At 39.7% G+C, this 19,223-nt stretch overlaps 1 protein-coding gene across 4 annotated transcripts in view; it reads left to right on the top strand.

The window, feature by feature from the left end:
* Nucleotides 1-1,209: 1,209 nt before the first annotated feature.
* Nucleotides 1,210-19,223, top strand: part of LOC135448631 (RCC1 and BTB domain-containing protein 2) — a 30,601-nt gene continuing 12,587 nt past the window's right edge. For 3 of the 4 annotated variants that reach the window (XM_064714832.1, XM_064714846.1, XM_064714854.1), the window contains exons 1-8: nt 1,210-1,348; nt 9,085-9,145; nt 11,125-11,283; nt 11,744-11,894; nt 13,416-13,582; nt 14,218-14,376; nt 15,346-15,453; nt 17,563-17,705. In XM_064714832.1, coding sequence (XP_064570902.1) covers nt 9,107-9,145; nt 11,125-11,283; nt 11,744-11,894; nt 13,416-13,582; nt 14,218-14,376; nt 15,346-15,453; nt 17,563-17,705 — 926 coding nt within the window. In that variant the 5' untranslated portion in view covers nt 1,210-1,348; nt 9,085-9,106. Of the gene's footprint in view, nt 1,349-1,451; nt 1,529-9,084; nt 9,146-11,124; nt 11,284-11,743; nt 11,895-13,415; nt 13,583-14,217; nt 14,377-15,345; nt 15,454-17,562; nt 17,706-19,223 lie in introns of those variants that run through there. The other variant, XM_064714840.1, reaches the window with a different exon arrangement.

The raw sequence follows: 19,223 nt of genomic DNA, 5'->3' as shown, positions 1-19,223 counted from the left end.
CTGCTTTACTGCCAATCTCAATATTAATAGCTTCAGCTTCCAGCCTAAACCATTCTGTGATTCTTTGATTCTGTGCACTAGGCAGCACAGCAGGGAGGAGCACTTGGTAGTCGGCACAGCACTGCAGGCACTCCATGTGTGATATAGGTGGAGAATGGGATGAAAGGCACATGTAGCCCATGGACTGAGACTGCCATGCCACAGAGCAAGCATGGAGAACATACATGTATGGAACCTCTGCTCCTTTGGTAGCACTAAGGATGGGGTTTTTGCAACTTTAGGTACATTTACAAACCTCATTTTTGGACAGCCAAAGGCTTGCATCTGAGTACATCAATCTTTAAAATGTCAAAGCATCCTTATGAAGCTGTCATTCCCACAAGAAAAACTGACACCTTCCCTAGGTCATAAAGGAATTTAATTTTTGATGGGAGTTCCTTAGCTCCAGAGCAAACTTTGTCCTTCTGAATAAGGTTTCCACAGCAATAATGTAACAATATCTTTGGGTATGGCAGCAAGGGCCTCTGAGAATTTCCCACAGCCAAACAGCAGGCAATTGTCACACTTAAGGTAAGAGACACAACCAGGCATAACAGCCAGGTTGTCATTTTCAGGAAAACTTATCAAGCGTATCTTCTTTGGGAGTGCTTAATTTTTAACATAAGCCATAGGAGATACAGAATATTAATATATCCTCACTTCCTTTGGGAAAAAAAATTAAACGATCGCAGGTTGGAACAGCACGCCAATATCAGACATTCCTCTTTGACCATGTGTGTGGTTGACACGCGTATTTTGGCCCAGGCACCAGCCTGGAGGGGGCTGCCCAGGGACCTGCTGGAAGCACCGTCCCTGGAGGTGTTTAAGGAAAGCCTGGATGTGGCACTCAGTGTCCGGTCTGGCTGTCACGGTGGTGCCGGGTCACAGCCTGGGCTCAGCACCTCGGAGGTCTTTCCCAAGCCGATTGATTCTGCGATTCGGAGGCGGGAAGGGGTGGTGTCTCCCGCCGAGACGCCGAGCTCGCTCTGGGCATGGCTCTTCCCAAAGCAGCCATGTCATCCCGAGGCCAGGCCCTGGGAGAGCTCCAGCCTCTCCCGCAGCTCTCCCGGGCCGCCAGCACTGCCCCTCAGCCGCGGGGCCCTTCCCCGCGGGCTCCGAGGACAGCGGCCACGGCACCCCAGGCAGGCTCCTGCTGCAGTGGGTGGATCCTGGGAGGTGCCAGCCGCTTCCCGCCCCTTCCCCTCTCCCTGCGGGCTCGGCGCTGAGGAGGCGCCTGACCGCGGCAGCATCTTCCCTTGGCTCGCCGGGGCGGGGGGAGGAGCCGCCGCCGCCGCCTCGGAGAAGGAAGGTAAGCGCCGGAGCACGGGGGTGGGAAGGGGAGGGAAGGGGCTTGGCTCCCCCCCTTCCCTGTGCTTCCCCTCCCTGGGCGGCCGGCGGTGGGGAGCGGGGCAGGGCGCGGCCGCCCGTGCTGCGTGTGCTGGGCCGGGCCGGGGCTGCGCTCCGCGGGGCCTCGTTTCGCAGGCACCCGGTGTGTAAATGGCCGATAACGGGGGTGGCGGTGTGTCTGGCTGTGTGTCTGTGAGTCTGTCTGCGTGTGCTCCGTCAGGAGTCCCGTGTGTGTGGTGCCCGTGCGCGCTGCCCGCAGGTGCGCAGAGGTGCGGTGGCGGCGGCGGCGGCACTACAGGCGAGCTGAGCTTGGCGGCCCGGTTGTGGTTTTAAGGAAAAGAAGGGATACTTTGGAAACCAGTCACCGTTTGTTTATTGTGTGGGAGATGGGAGGATTTCGTGGCGTTTCCTTGGGCAAGTGAAATGCTAAAATCAGGCGCAGTCAGCAAAGAGCTTTTACTCTGGTTACGAATGGCGTTAGGTCTGTAGGAGTGATGCTTGTGCACCATCAGAAACTATTTGGGCTGATGAATGATGTGCTTTCCAGTGCATTAAGGGAATTTACAGGAAAGATGGGGCAAGACTATTTATAAGAGAATGTAGTGAGAGGATAAGGGGGAACAGGTTCAAATTGAAAAGGAGTATATTTAGATTAGATGTTAGGAAAAAAATCTTCACTCTGGTTGGGTGAGGTATTGGATCGGGTTGCCCAGAGAGCTGTGGATGCCCCATCCCTGCAGGTGTTCAAGGCCGATTTGGATGGGGCTCTCTGCAAACTGGTCCAGTGGAAGGTGTCATTGCCCATGGCAAGGGTTGGAACAAAGTTATGTGTGTGGTCCCTTCCAAGCCAAATCATTCTATGATTCCATGTTGGACGATGTGAAAGCAAACATGGAGTAAAGGAAATGTTTAGAAGTAATCATCCTGCTCAGTGTTGATAGAAGAGATAATACTATCCAGGTACAGGAAATAAATGTGACAGAATTATGTGGGATGTGAATGGTGTGATGGACTGTAAAGTAGCAGGAAGAGACTGTGGATAAAGAAAAACAGCCAAGCGTATCTATTGCTTTGACACAAGAAAATTTTAAGAGCTTTTGATGGTGTCTGCTATGGGCCACAGGAGTTGGATTTGTATAAGAATATCACTTACTAAGAGATACTGTCAGGAATTATGTCACAGATGGATTTCTTTCTTGGACTGTAGAATCACAGAATGGTTTGTGTTGGAAGGGACCTTAAAGATCACTGGTTCCAGCCTCCCTGCCATGGGCAGGATTACCATTCACTAGGCCAGGTTGCACCATGCCCCATCCAGTGGCCTTGAACACTGTCAGGGATGAGGCATCCACAACGTTTCTCAGCAAACCGTTTGTGCCCTCACCGCTGTCTGAGTAAAGAATTTCTTCCTGGGATCTCATCTGATTCTGTCCTCTTGGAGTTTAAACCCATTCCCCCTTGTTCAATCACTGTCTGCCTGTGTAAAAAGTTACTCTCTCTCCTTTTTACACACCTTCCTCCTTTCAGTGCCTAAAAGGGGCTTTTTCTAAGCCCCCTTTAAGTACTGAAAGGCCACAGTGAGGTCTCTCTGGAGCCTCTTCTCCAGGCTGAACAGGCAAGAAATGCAGGTGATGGCATCATTCAGACACACAGTGATCCAGGTGATCTTACATACAGCTTGCCCAATAAGCACTGAATTGCCTTAGACTTGCTCTCAGGTAAGCAATGTGAAAATTCTGGGAAAAGGTGGTTCATTAGTCAGCTTGTGATCTTGGGTCACATTTCTAATTAGATTAAATAAATAGGAATAAAATAGGTGACTAAACAGATTGGAAATTCTTCATTTTAGAAACTTGCAAAAATCAAGAGGTTTAATTAGTGATGGTGTTTGTACAGGAGTCCTGAGGGCCCTATAAAGTAAAGAAGGTAGAAAGCTCTTTTATGCTAAAGGTATAATCCATCTGGAATTTATGTCAAAAAAAAAAAAATAGGTCTGTTGAAATCAACTTTTAATCATCAAAAAGGATTTTAGAAATAAAGATGAGAAAAAGAATAGTTAAGCAAAGTGAAAGTAAAGAGGTAAAGTGCCAGTTCAATAGTAAGAATTGCAAAGGAATAGCTCAAGTAATTCTGAGTTAGTTACAGACAATTGTTTTTTTAAGTTTCTTTAATCATGTAAATGAAAACAATAATAGAAGTAAGAGCACTGAGTGATAAATTTGAGGTAAAATGGCCTTGGCATCATCATGCATATTATCTGCTGCAGTTTGGAGGAGGCTGCTGCAATGGATATACTTAATGTTAGATACTCCAACTTTTGCCTTGAAGCAATAACATTTTGTCTCCTAATTATTTTTAAGGGTTGAGAAACCTCTGCTTGTTATGTCTGATGCTGTTATGCTTTTGCCAGCAGTTCCAGTATCAGAAGACTGGAACAGTATCATTTATTGGTAGAGGAAGTGGGGTAACTTTTCTTTGTCATACACATTCTATTTACTAATTTTTCTCTTTCCTATAGCATGCAGCATCTTCTTAGGCAGACAGTGTTAAGAGTATTAACAATGGATTAATTTTGGATTAATTATGGATTAATTTTGTTTCCCTAGAGCTGGTTCATTGACCTCTCATGTTGGAAGGTCAAAATGAAGATAAGTTATAAATTCTACTGAATCAGTTGCATAGTAAATGAAGTTTTATGTAGAATATAAAATAGGCAAGAGCCAACAATGGCATCAGTTGTATTTTATTATGTTTGTGTTTTTTGTATGGATTGCAGGAGTTTGGGTAACAATTCAGCAAAGAGAAGGAACTTTTCAAGTTAATTTTTTGGAAAATCTGGATTAGCCATATCAAAATTGTCAACAGATGTTTTTCCTTAGCACCTCAGGTTAGATTTAGGTTACATTAGATTATATGAGGTTAGATTTTGATGCAGGAATGGCATCTTGTTCCCAAGAGACTGGGATTCCCAAAATGTTTGATTATTTTAACACATCTCAAGGTCTAGAGATAATGCTCATTATATTTTTTTCCTTTTACTGGAGAAGTAAGCCCGTAATTATGTGAAAGTGACTCCAGCATTTTCCTATAATACTTTTCAGCCCTTAAAGTAGTTCTTGTGTTGTTTCCATGATCTGAAACACTTGTTTGCCTTCAAAAGGTAGTTTTGCATGTGTAGAAAGAAGTGTAAATACTTCTAAGTGAAAATGTGTTTTGATTGAAATTTTCTTATCAGGCTTTTTTAGCTGCTGACTTTGACATTTCAGTAAGTCTACTGGAGGCCTAATTTTTAGTAAACACAGCTGTTTTCTTGTCTTTGTATTTCTGTCTTTTATTTGTTTGTTATATAGCTTCTCTTTCTTAGTAGTTGCCAGCTTCTTTCTTCAAATCTTCTTTTTTTAAAGTCAAGTAGATAGCCAAAGTGTGGTATTATTTTTTCCAGATTGACTGTAGGGTTTGTAGAATGAGAAAAGAATTTGGGATTATTTTTTTATTTCTGCTTTAAATATTTTCTTTCTGGTGGGTGATGATGATTTTTTCCAGTTGCTTCCCCTCTTGTTGCTGGCTGGTCAACAGTCCACCATTCTACAGCAGCAATGCTGATAGACTTTTCTAAAGGGGAAAAAGGAGCTGGAATGGGAATGAGGAAAATGAAGAGACTTAATATGAGCACTTGTCTTACCATCACTTAGTGTATGGATTTTGCATGTGAACCTCAGGAAACTTCAGTGAGGTCGTGCTGGATGTCCATCCCTGGAGCCAACAGGTGGAGCTGGATGTCATGCCAAAACACAGGTGGTGTCTCACAAGGTGCTTGGCTGAGGTTTTGCTTCTGGAGATGGAGCCAGTAAAGAGTTTCTTGGATCTAGCCTCTGAACTGTGTGTTGGGTAGTGAGTAGGCACACAGTGGAACTTGCATCAGGAGCAAAGAATTCACAGTCTGGTGTCATGGAGCAAGAAAGGAAGGAGAGAAGAGGATACTTTAGTTGGAGTTTGAAGTTTTCCAAACAACCACTCACTGTTAAGGTCTGCAATTTTTTGGTAATGGAAAATGCCACATCAGTGGAAGAATAAATGATAAGCTGAGTTCTGTCTATTTATTGTCAGTGCTGGGTGTAGTTCTGTCATTTCACTGTATGTGAAGAAAGAAGATAATGTTGGAAATAGTCTTCCTAGAAAGGAATGTGACCTGTTAAAGGAGTGCACGTTGGCAGTATTGGTGATCTGATCTCTCCTGCGAAATTGCTTGGGCAAGTTAGCATCATGTAATGACTACTCTTGTAGGAAACTGCTGAGAAGTCAGGAATACCAGAGAAGGTTAGGTGCCTTTTCTAAAAGTCTTACCAAGTCACTTTTCTCTGTGACTTTTGCTTTGTAGTCTTTCCTAAGCCTGTGGTTAGAGTCCTTGGGGAAGAAGCTGCAGACAGACCTTTGAATCAGCAGATGAGGTTCATAAATGCTCAAGTTAAGTGGGAGGAAATACTAAGTGGAGTTCTGAGAATTTTTGTTTGCTTGCCAAGTTCCTAGAGAGAGAGTCTACAAGAATGTTTACATTCAGATGAGTCAGTGAACCTGTTTAAATATTTAGGGTTAAATGGTCTGGGGCTGTTAATGAAGCTTGGCTACCAGATTTAGTATTTATGTTCTTTAACTCAATCTTATGTGTACTGCAGAGGCATGTGTGTCTTACCCAAAGACCTATTGTGGCTGGGCCAAAACGATGGTCAGAGCTTCCAGTTTCCAAGACCTAAACTCAGACTGCCAGAGTGTGCTGTCCAGATTCTTAATGGTACTTGGATTCCAGATAATAGATTTGTGGGAGTTTAATATAAATATTTTTATATCAAAAGGCTGTGCACGGCCTCAAGAAATGAATGTTTACAATAATGGTATTTTCTCCTTTAGATTTGCACTTCAGAATTATTTTTTTTTTGGAAATACAGATAGGGAAAGTTATCAAGTTTTCAGCCATGAGAAATGTTTCTGGCTTACCTTTTTACTTTCTAAAATAAGTATTGCATTCTTTTCAAATGTTGTAGCTAGCTATTTTAAAGTAATGGGTTTTAGCAGTTGTGCGCATATTATAAGATTTAGTAGACAAACAATCCCAGTAACTTGTCTGAAATAGCTAGGATATGTTTTTCTCCTGTACCTGATTTACTCAAATATAGAGGTTTTTGTCTTTTAATTTTTGATAAAAATACTGTTTTTTCTTTGCTTGACTGCTTTCACAATGGTTATTTTTCTGGAGAAAAATTCATGCAAGTAGGAAAATATGAATAATTACTAATATTTTAAACATGTACGGATAAGAATAGTTCTTAAACAGGTTTAATTTTTTTCTGTCTTAATTTTTGGGATCCCCAGGTGGATATATACTCCTAAATCAATTACAGATTTTTAGAAAGAATGACTTTGCAGATACAGATATGTGGCACTCAGTATGTACTTTTATTAGAAGACATGAATTTGGATAGAAGACTAAACTGGCATAATTTGAGTCACCGTGTGTACTCCTGTGGGGTTGCTCAGAAGTAAGGTGTCTATGTTTGCAGAGCAAACTGAAAATTGAGTTGCAGGGTAATTTTATCATAGTTATACAGAAGATAAGACATGTTCTAACTTTTGAGTTGGGAGGGCATGTAACTGATCTTTGTTGTAGAAAAGGGAAGGCAAAACTGTCGGGAGTCTGAAAAGTAATGAAGTGCAGCACTTTTTATTAATTAACTGAGGTGGTTAGATCCTAATCTATCTTTATGCTAACTAATCAACTGCTTTTAAGTGAAACTATGCTTTTGTCTGAACTGGTGCAATTGAAGTGAAATACTGGAACCTGAAGAATCATGGATATCAGTTTTGTATCAAATGGTGCTGCAAAATACTGGATAGCCTTGACAGTCAATTTCACAGGAGGACTGCTGGCATACTTGAAATGAAAAGTTTCAGAGCGGTTCAGAAGTACAGGCAAAGGCCTTGATTAGGGGACTTGTTTCTACTTTAACTAGAGATAATGCACACAAAGTCAACTGTTGCATTCTTGGTTTTGGAGCAAGTACGTTGAAGAAAATAAGCAATTGCTTAAATGCAAGAGCTCAGCAAGCTCCCCCATTTCCATGAAGGTGTAAATCTTGGTCAAAGGCCGTGTGTGCTCACTCAGGGCACTGCTCAGCTGCACAGGCAGGGCTGTCTGGTGCCATTTAGTTCTTGGCTGCTGCTCCAGCTTGGCATGGATGTGTTTATATCCCGTGGGTCCTGAATTGTATCTGCCAGCTCTGTTTGGTGTCAGGGATCCCCAAGGTCATCTCAAATACCAGTAGTGCTGATGTGTCGGTGACTGAGTCAGCCCTTCAGTCTGTCCTAGTTGAAGGGGAATATAACTTGGCTTCTAGTTGTTTCAGTTTGGTTGTGTGTTTGAGCCTTAAGCTCAAAGTCACCGTGGACTTTCACACATGAGCTGAATTCTTCATGTGATGTCTCAAACTAGCTGTATGAAATACACTCTGTGTGTGTAGATTTGTGAGTTGTGTTGAAGCTTAAGCTTAACAGTTGTGCATATTCAGCATGGTCGAGCTGCAGAGTTGTTCAGGTTTTTATTTGTTTCAAGAAAATAATTTTTGTGTGTTTATTCAGTAGATTACCTGTTGAATCATTAACATTTACCATACTTTAGTCATACTAATTTCATGTATTTTGTGTAACTGGGTTGGGTCTTAAGGCATGAAGTCTTACATAAGAGATGTGTTTAGTATTAAGTTAGGCTGTTTTATGCAGTTACATTTGATACTTGTTTTAATGTGGTATTAGTCTGAAAATTAATAAAATGGTAACTGTTTGTTGGATGTTATTCTGCCTGTAGTCAGAATTTTAGAGACGTGATTTTATGCGAGAAATAAACAGATTTTAGCTATGTCCGAACCAATGTATCTCAAAGAAAATGATGTGTACAACTTTCATCACTGTTCAGTGAAAGAGGCTTGTACAGCTTCAGAGCTGCTTCTCATTTTTGTAGTTTTACTGAAAGCAGAGTTGCATGGCTTTATGTTAGGAAATAATTTTAGGATAGTAGAGCTGTGTATATTTCTGAAGAAACAGCTGGTCTGAAGATCTGTTTCTATTGATAATGTACGTCATGGAAATTATACAGGTAATTTATGGGGCTGACAATATTTTCTGAAGCAGAATGAATTTTTAGCAGCTCTTAGTAAACCTGAAAAGACACAAATGTTTTTTTAGGATTGGTTTCAGAATGGAACTGGAATAAGTAATTTTGAAAGCTTAAGCCAGAAATTGAATTCTCTGAGCAGTGTGCTTTTTCTGTGCTGAAAGAAATGTCTTAAAGCATTATGTCAGGAAGGTTCTCAATTTATTTCTGCTGCAATGAAAAGACATTGGAGTATGGTGCTCATAAAACATCTTTCTTTCCAATCACAATCTGATTAATTTTCCTATTTGTTTTAAAAAGATGTTTTGTCCAAGAGTTAATATTTTAGGTAAGACTACAGAAGAGCAGAGTCTGCCTAACTGATCATTGTATAGTTGTATGTAACAGCAAAACGGAGAGCTTTGCATTTCTTGTTTTCTCACCCCACAGAAGAAGATAACTATCTTAACTGGCTTTATTAAGTGTGGATGGTTTCAGAAAGTATTGTTTCAGCAATATGATATGATGATTTTAACCACAGCTCACTCTCTCTGCAGGGGGACACAAGCACAAGTCCATATGGAGGATGAACCTCCTCCTCAAGGAGTCAGTGCCAAGGTCAGAGTGTTGATTTGTACTGGGAATTCTGTACTGCTCTGCTCAAAAGGTTCCATTTAGCAATAGCTTAGTACATGCAAGTACTTTCCAAGGTAGACAGAAAACAAAAGCTATGGTTAGAAGACATTATACTAGCTGAAGAAATCTTGCCTAAGTCATCCAGAAAATATTAGAAGAACAATATGCTCATATAACGTCTGAGATTGGTGTCTAAGTCTGCCTTTCATTACTTTGTGCAATATAATGAGGGAACTGGTCACTTACAGGATATAAATATTGGTAGGCTAAGAGTTGAAATGGTTTTCATATTTTTGAAACAAAACATAACGTGGAACTGTGTGAGGGGAGAAAGTCTTGAAAAGTGGAAAAATATCTCTTACTGATACTGATCTCTTACTGAGTGTAACTAATAATTCCAGAGACAGGATTTACAGAGACAGGATTTAGATTATGGATTTTTTTGTCTGATAAAGTTTTGGTTCTTTCTTTTTTTTTTTTTTTTTAATCAGAATCATAAGTATTTCCTTGGGTGCTTTTTATAAGAGTAGTTGGGGAGTTTTTCTTGCAGTGTATTATTTTAGTGTTAAAAAATGCTACAGTTTGAGGCAATTTTTTAACCTGTTAATTATGAGGGTATGACATGAGTGCTTTGTTAGAACAAGGTTAAAGAAAAAAACAACTTTTCTATATAAGATGAATGGGTTCTGACCCACTGAGCACTTGGAATTTAGAGCCCACATTATAAAGAAACCAGTATGTTATTCCAGTAAAGGAGTCTGTAAAATTGAAGGACACCCTGACTGTCCTTTTGAATTTCCGGCTTCTTCAGTCTTGCACAAAAGTGGGGTGCAGTTTTGTTGATGCAGTTGGAAGAATAGTCTGTGATGCTTTCAGTATTTATTATCATATCTTAAGAGGGCCTAAAATTCTCTGTGGAATGAATAGTAACCTCTTGACATAAAAGAAATTATTCTGCAAGCAGCAGATGAACAAAGACTGATTCCATATGGATTCTGCTACAACCCTGCTACATGTCACAGGGAACAATGTCTCCTAGGATTAGCTTGGACCTACTTGCTCGCTGACTTATTTCATAACATAATGTCTGTTTGTCCAGCTGCCTGCTGCCAAGCTGATTGTGTCAGCAGAATCTGACTTCCCTTTCACTTGCAAATTTGGCTGAAGTTGGTCAGTTATATTTGCTGCAAGGAGATGGGGAAAGAACTGGTGTGATCAAAACCACAACTTTTTTTCCTATGAAGATGGCCAATCCTTCTTTCCCCTCCTCTGAAGTAAATAATAAAGAAATGTGTGATTAGCTGGTATTTTTCAAAATAATTTAATTTAGGGTTAATTTAGGGTGTTGGTTTTAATTTTCTAATGTTATATATATTCCTGTGTATATTTTTTCATAGTCAGTGATACTAATTGAAAAAGCAATATTCTTGTGGCTGATATAACATGCTTCAGACTCCAAACTAGAATTTTTTCACAGCTTTGTATAATTTGGAGGTAGGAGAAATGCATACATGAAAACAAATATGCATATTTCTCAAAGTGTATTCTTGGGCAGAGTTCTTTTATGGTTTCTTTTTTTAACAGCAATTTTAGCACCAAGGGAAAATACAGAGATTTCAAATTTTGAATATACACTTTGCACTTTATATTGGAATGCTGTCTTACAGAATTTAATATACATTGAATTCTGTAAGACAGCACTTATGTTGCATGAATATAGTGAATATATGTCCTCACCATTTAACCTCCTGCATGGTACTTTCCTCCATTAAAGTTGATCCTTTATTTCTAGATCATGATATATTTTATATGTTTATTTAATGTCTTCCTTTCAAGTATTATAGAATTAAAATACTGGTTTTGTGGCTGAAAAAGGAGATGGTGGTGTTTATAGTTTTTTGCTATGCAAAGGCATGTGTTTTTTCTGTGCAGATATTTGATAGCATTTTTTATAATACCAGGCCTTGGAGGCAACACTCTTGTCAGCCCTGAAGATGCTGGATGTTGGGAAATGGCCGATTTTTTCTCTCTGTTCCCCAGAACACATCAAGTTAATTCGTCAAGCCTGTGTATTTGGCAGTGCTGGTAATGAAGTGTTGTATGCCACTGAAAATGATGAGGTAATTGTCCAAGAGTGTGTATGAATGTGACATGTTTAATCAGTTATGTGTCAAGTTACCGTGAAGGCCAGTAGTATAATAGTACACCTAGAGAAAGTTGCATGCAAAAATGTCTGAAACATTTTCAGTTTAAATTAAAGGCTTCTTACCACAATCATAGAACAAAGAGAAGATGGAGTTAGGTATTTGTTGCAAATGCATAGTGACAGGATGAGAGGCAGTGGACACAAACTGCAAGATGGCATTTTCTGATTCAGTACTAGGAAAAGAATGCCGTAAGAAGGGTTAAATCCTGAAGCAGTTCTGAGATTTGTTTTCCATGTACAAGAATCTTTTGAACATGGCCTTGAGTCAACTGATCTGTTTAGATCTTTGGTGAACACAGAGGTGGACGAGTTGACCTTTGGAGGAAGCTCTCCATTGCAACCTAAGTTATGAGTCTGTGATTCTTTTATTACAGGTTTTTGTGCTTGGCATGAACTGCAGTGGCTGTTTGGGAACAGGAGACATGCAGAGCACTATAATACCAAGGAGGTTAGATTCCCTGTGTGGCAAAAAGATAGCCTGCCTGAGCTATGGAAGTGGCCCTCATGTTGTTCTTGCTACAGAAGGTAAAGTATGACCTGAATATTGCTTCTTCAGAGAGTCCACTTAAATTCATCCAGCAGGTGTAAAAGGTCTGGGCTGGTAACATAAGAGAGAGAGTTGAGCATTCTGGGCTGTTAAGTCAAATTTTAATTGGCAAATATGACATGTCAGCTAGCTTGTTATTTTCAGGAGTTTTTCAAGCCCTGCTCTGATCTTGTTACTACTTTTGGAAAGGTTTTTTCTTTCACTTCTCAGTTAAGTTCAAGACTTCTGATAGCTCTTGGAATGCATTAGTGGCTACATTATGCCCCTATGGTCTTGTGCCAGCAATGTCCTTCGGCCAAAATGCATCTTTTCCCTCCAGTACCTAATTCTGGATGTGCTTTAAAGACCCATTATGTTGGCTTCCTGCACTGATGCTGTATTATCCACATTGTGGTAGTGGCTTTTATGTTCATAATTAAGTATGTTACTCTTGAGGAAAAATTATTAATATTATGTTCCTAGTGAGGTTCTCTTAGAGCCTGATTGATGATATTCACACTTACCTGTCTCTGTCAATGAAAGGAAATGTTTTTCAGTATTCTAGATTATGACTAAAAGTAGGTGGAATTATGTTGTAAATGTGTTCTTTTACATTCATTTCCTCCAGTCTTCATGGCAGACCATTCTGCACGCTTTTTTTATGTATGCATATGTATTCCTCTGACCTTTGTTACTGGCAGATCCCACTGACACACTCACACTCCTTAACCTGATGAAGTACTGCCAAAGAGCAGGTCAGGAGCTGATCCTTGATGAGGTTTACTCATAACTCCATTTGCATTAATAGCTTTTCTTCAGCACAGCCTTTTAAACTGCCCTTTTAGAGGGCTCTTATATGTTACACAATTCTTAATTCTTTTAATTATTGTCATTGCCACTTTGCTGTATGTTTCTGTGCTGTATATTTCACATGTTTACTGAAATTTGTATTCACATGTTGGTGAACTGAGGAAAGGGTTGTTCACTTTTGGTAGGATAAAGTAATTAGATTTAACCAGTTATTGTAGTGAAGTATTGTTTTAGTGTAGCGTATTTTGCCTTTGTAGTTCTGAGGGAATCCTCCTTAGGCAGTATGCATATTGTAAGAAAATGAAAGCTTATTTTTTGAATTTTCCAAAATGGGAAACAGTGCCAGGGCATGGACAAGAAATTCTGATTCATTGTCAGTAAAACAGAAATTGAAATGGGGGCTCTGACTGTCATTTCATCCTTTTCTCTTCTGTATTACACCATCCCTTTTCTTGCAGCAGTATGTTTTCCTTTGCTATGATTATGCTGATTATGCTGACCACTATCCATTTGGATTTGTGGTCAACACTATGTGAGCCTGGTAGCATTGGTATGTTCATGGGCTGAACAGCCCCATAGGTCATATATGTATTTATACACTTAAGTATGCATATTGTTACTGAATTTGACTTTTTAGTTTGTAATTTTGTGTTGTGTACTCATTGGAAAAGTAGAGATTTTTCAAACAGCTCTTTACATTTTTCTTGTAGAAGGAGAAGTGTATACATGGGGTCATAACGCTTACAGTCAGCTGGGCAATGGTACAACAAATCATGGCTCCATTCCCTGTCAAGTCTCTACTAACTTGGTGAACAAGAAAGTCATTGAGGTTGCCTGTGGCTCTCACCACTCCATGGTGTTAACCTCTGATGGAGAGGTGAGTATAGTGGGAACAAGTGTCTCTTTTCTCTTAATGAAACTCACATATGTGAGAAACAGCAAAACACTCTGCACCTCTAGCATTAGACCTTGCTTCCTCCAATCCTCACAGTGCTGATGTAACACAAATGTTTCAAAAAAATTGAAACTTGTGAGGGCGTAGCTGATTTTGTGCCACTTCTGCTTGTAACAACAAATTACACAGCCAGTTCCTTCCTATGCTATACTCTACTTTAAATGCTTAGTGGCATTACAGCTGATGTTAATGTAAATCACATTCACTGTAAGGAATTTTACCTGCCAAAGTAAAAAGTTTCCTGGAATTTACCTTGAGGTGGCATTTGTGCCACTTAGATATTCTAGTTTGGGTTCTGGAAAAGTAGCAATGGATTCTTCCAGCATTAACTGCAGCCATTGTGTTTCCCCTTACCTTTGAATGGAGGAACATAATGGAATATATAAATGCTTAGATTGGCATATTTTTATAAGAAACAGTTCACTTGTAAACCTGTGTGTCTTCCTAGGAATACATCCACTTTCACATAAAAAACCAATTTTTTTATTCATACGGCTTTTTCCTCTCTTGAACTGCATATTTTAAAGCCATCTTTGATGACGATTCTTTTGCAACAGGTGTACACATGGGGTTATAATAACTCGGGCCAGGTTGGATCTGGTTCAACAGCAAATCAAACAATTCCTCGAAGAGTTACTGGCTGCCTACAAAATAAAATAGTTGTTAATATAGCTTGTGGGCAGATGTGCTCTATGGCTGTGGTGGAAAATGGAGAGGTAAGAAACTTCACGTGAATATTTGGACTGAGTTTTACTTCATGTAATAACTTGGCACGTAGATAATTTCAAACCTGGTAGTAATGAGCTATTACTCAGAAAGGAAGTTTAGCTTTCCAAACTCCCTCGAGTCTAGCTCCTTATACTGCTCATAACCACCTTTGTTATTATACCACTGCTGTCCTTAGCATTCATAGACAAATTATTGTCTATACTAGAATCTGAAGTATTGTATGTGAGAGTAGTCAGTGAATGTGAGAATAATCACTGAATGATATTTTAATTTTCAGTGCTCATATTCACATATCTTAAGAGAACAAAAGTACATTGCATATATTTTTTGTACTGGAGTACCTCTTGAATCTCTCTCATACTTTTTTATTCTCTTTGCAAAGATACAGGGAGGCTGTAAAGTTCTACACTTTGTTCATATGAGCTGATGATGTTGGGCAGTATACATCTTGCTAGCTCTATTTCTCCAAACACTTGAGTTTAGAACTAAGTAGCCAGACTGCAGTAAAACATGATGTCACTGAAATTATCAGAGCTCAGTGTTTTCCCTTTTTCTTGTTTCGCATAAAGCTGCCTACTCAAACTGTTGTGCACAGCTTCCATTTTATAATTGTTCTAGTGTGTTTTCTGTTAGAAGATTTTGGAATGAGAAATCAGCTCTTTGAAGAAGGGAAGTATTGTGCTGGATTTACTCCGTGCTGGCAAGCAGCCATATGAGTCACTGATTTTCTGTTCTTCCTTTTAAAATATTGTAGTCCTACATAATCTAACTCCTAAAGACCATGAGTGTGGAAGAATTCTAGATGAGTATGTAACCGGCATTTTAGAGAAAAACGTGTGTGCGTATATATGTGTTTACATAGGAAGGTATATGTGTGAATATGTTTGTGTTTACCTAAGACAACAAAAAGAAGTGAATAGTAGCAAGCAGCTAACAGTCCCTGTCTCTGTTTCAAGGTCTATGTCTGGGGGTACAATGGGAATGGCCAGCTGGGGCTGGGCAGCAGCGGCAACCAGCCCACGCCGTGCCGGATCGCAGCCCTGCAGGGCATTCGTGTGCAGCGGGTACGTCTGTGCTGCTCCTCCCCAAACCCTCCAGGAGCCTCTGCAAGAGTCCCATAGACAGCATGTGCTGCCTTTGAAAGAGATAGTCCTTTGTTTAAAAAGTGACATCAGAATGAAACACATGTGTCCTAAAGTGGACCTCTCCCAGCAGGGGAGAAACTGTGACCTGTGGAGGTCAGTGGAAATTTTGCCATTAACTTCAGTGAGGTCAGGATTTTACTTAGAGGACTAGACCATTAAAAATGTTTTTGTTTTCTTCTTTTTTCCCTGTGAAAGTTAATTAAAAAATATTGCTGTTGTTTTAGTAAATAACAGTGTCTTTCTAGGATATTGCATTCTTTATTAACCTCTGCCTTTTTGTGCTGGAAAAATGCTGCAGTTTAGCATTTTGTCTGTCTTGTGGACTGAATTTCATTTTAGAACTGCATCCCAGCCACAGTGACTTACTGGTGTTTGGAATCTGAATAAATTGCCTCCCACTGCATTTGGCTAACATTTGGTATGATTCCACAGTTAGTCTTGACCTTTGGAGATTATTGCACTTTACCAAGTAGTGGGGCTACCACCAGTGTAACTAGCAAACTGTTAACTTCTTTTGTATAGTGAGAAATATTTAAAGTTACTGCAGGACTGATTCTGGAAGTTTTTAATTGATTAATGTGAAGTAGAGGATACTGACAGGAAAATGATACAAGCTGTTAGAAAATATGGTTTTGTAACCTGTTGAAAATTTGAAAGAGCATTTTGAACTTTGGATCCTATTTATTGTGTTTACTCAGGAAAGCTATGAATTTCTTAAGTATTTTAAAAGGAACTCATTTAATGATGTCATTTTATATCCAGTGCCTAGGATGTAGACAGTAGCTTTGCTGGTAGCAACTACTGTTGGATAGTAACATAATAAAGTGAGTATTATGTTCCCCTGTATTTATCTTCTGTTTAGAGAGTGAATGCTCCAGCAGGTTTGGCTTAGATTCTGTTTCTGTTCACTTCCTTTACTTGATATCATTTAATACCATGTTGTAGATCTCCACTCAGTAAATAACTTGATAGTTTATTTCACTTAAAGTACATCAACTGCTTCATGGATGTCAGTGGAGTATATGTGTTTATGGTGTATCTTTGCAGATCATATAGGTGAGCTAGTTATGAACAATGTAAATTGGTTTTCAGTAGCTGTCTATCTCTACTAAGTTACACGAACTCCTGCAGAGCAGGACTGCTGCTGGTAATGTTGCCACTGTGTATCTGTCTGCATGTGGGGCATGTGCTGCATATGTGAAGTGGATTTTTTGAACAATCTGATGTGAGGAGGCAGCTCAGCAGGACCAAGGGGGTTTCCATGAAGTTATGAGTTGATACAATTGTGGGCTGCCATCGAAATGGAGAGTTTTGTCTCTTCCATCTCTTTCCTGACTGATTGCTCTTGTTGCTTATCTTGTGTGGTTCTCAGACTGTACTGTGAGAGTTTTCTTGCAGTGATGTAAGTTTAGAGAATTACAGAATGGCCTGGGTTGAAAGGGACCCTAAAAACCATCCAGTTCCATCCCCTGCCGTGGGTAGGGACACCTTCTGCTAGACTGGGTTCCTCAGAGCCCCAACAAACCTGGCCTTGAACACTTCCAGGGATGGGGACTTACCTCAGCAGAGGATCCTCTGATCCTCTGGCACAGGGAGGGGGCAGTTTTGTGTTTTGTGTGGCTGTCAGGGATGAGAGGATCAGACAGGGAGACCTTAGCTGTTTTTCCAGTGGTGAAGCTATTCATATTAGAGCAGTTGTCCATGGAGCCAGGTGTCAATGCAAGACAGACAATCTTTACTTTTCTGGGTATTGTTCATATTTGTCATATAGCTTTCCTTCTTTCTCAGTTTCTAGCTATTCTTTTTGCTCTGCTCTTGAGATTATCTGTCAGGGTTTCTCATTGGTAAATTTTTTCCCCCAAAGTCACTTCATCTACTTTCCTTCCATTTTTAATAAACTTACCTGTATTTTTAATTTTTACACTAGCCTAGAATCAATGGCATAACCTATAGCATAAGATGTATCTGTCTGTATTAACTTACTATTGCATAAAAATGAGTTTTTCTTCTTTTTATTGTTCCTTACAGGTTGCCTGTGGCTATGCACATACATTAGTGCTAACAGATGAAGGTCAGATATATGCCTGGGGAGCCAATTCATATGGCCAGTTAGGTACTGGGAATAAAAGTAACCAGTCTTACCCTACAACAGTTGTTGTGGATAAGGACAGGTAATACTTACAGTCTTGCAATCAGACATTGGTTGACATACTCACAGAAGAACTACATAAAATTATGGTATTTTTAATCTTTTTTTTTTTGGGAGAAGGAGCCTAAAATTTTTTGCAATGGTTCATCTGCTAAATGTGTAGAGAATTTTCACTGAAAGGGCTTGAATCTGCCCCATAACCATCCCTGTGAAAGAGAAACTGAACATTCTGAGCCTGAATATGCTATTTTCTGCTCCGGCTCACACTGTACTTTAAAGGCCTTAATTGCAGTTTCCCTTCAGTGGTGTAGTTTCATTGCTTGAAATCAACAATAAAGGCTTTATTGTCTGTGAATATAAATTGTATTTTAATATGCTACTTTTCACAAGAAGTGTACTCAGAAAAAGTGAAGGGTAGACATCTGCAATTTGTGTTATTTCTGCTATTAAATCTGGCTCATAATCAGGAGAGAGAGAAAGGGAGGAGTTCTTTCTTGGTATTGTTGCATAAAAATAAAGCTTCGATTTTTGTGAGTTAAATATTTTCCTCTAGGTCCTTGAGGGACAGTGGGGCAGTTGTTTCTGTTGTAAAGCCAAGTATGTACATGATCAGCAATCGTAATTTTGGGCTCCTGTTGTGAGTAAGAAGGAAAGTGAGATGTCCCTCTTAACCCTGTGTCTGAGTACATCATTGTGAGGAAGTGGCATCTCTGCTCTGGTGATGAGACATGGCCTGATCTTGAGCATTGCTATTTCTGTGTGTGTACTTGTGGTTTTGCTTCAAATGTTATTGATTTTTTTCCCAGACACTTTAAAAATGTTACAATAAGAATTTAATACAAGTTTTAATGTTGCATGCTACCTTTGGCTTTTGTCGGTCAGAATATGAATTCTTGGTGTCAGTGAAAATACTGCCTCACTAAAGCCTGCAAGATTTGTGCATACAGCTTTAAACAAGTTGTTTCCCTGCCATTATCCCCAGGCAGCTGAGAACACAAGTAAACAAGCAGTAGTTCAGACTGCAAAACAGTGGATTGTGTAATGCTGTACACAGTGGGAGTTTTGAAGTCCTAAATCAGTCTTGGGATTAGAGACATAGCCTAGTTAAAGGACACTTAGAAACAGCTTTAAGTGCTGTTTGGTTCTAAATTTTAGTTTTCAAAATGGAAGTCCTTTAAACCTATGTAATAATAATTGTATGAGTAAGAAGAAGTATCTTTAACTTGTTGGTTTATGATTGTTACCAATAAGCAAACAGAAAAAAAGACTTTCATTGTCTTTCAATTATAAGCCAAAATGCAATTTTAATTATTTTTTAATGCATCCTTATTTCCTTCTTCATCTTCTCCAAGTATTTGTTCTCTGCAGCTTAATACAGCTACTCCCCTCACTGCCTAGCACCACCAAGGACATTCAGAGACTTGAAACTCATCATAGCTTTGCTTGAGAGAGCTGAGGGGTCAGCAGAAGATGTGCTGCAGCAGATACAGGGCTCTGCTGCAGCTCTGGCTGCTCTCTCCCAAGATGCTTTCCCAAAGAG

The sequence above is a fragment of the Zonotrichia leucophrys genome, chromosome 1 (assembly GCF_028769735.1).
Source record: "Zonotrichia leucophrys gambelii isolate GWCS_2022_RI chromosome 1, RI_Zleu_2.0, whole genome shotgun sequence".
Taxonomy (NCBI): domain Eukaryota; kingdom Metazoa; phylum Chordata; class Aves; order Passeriformes; family Passerellidae; genus Zonotrichia; species Zonotrichia leucophrys.
Note: the sequence above shows the minus strand (reverse complement) of the source record. Positions and strands in the feature narration are given on the sequence as shown.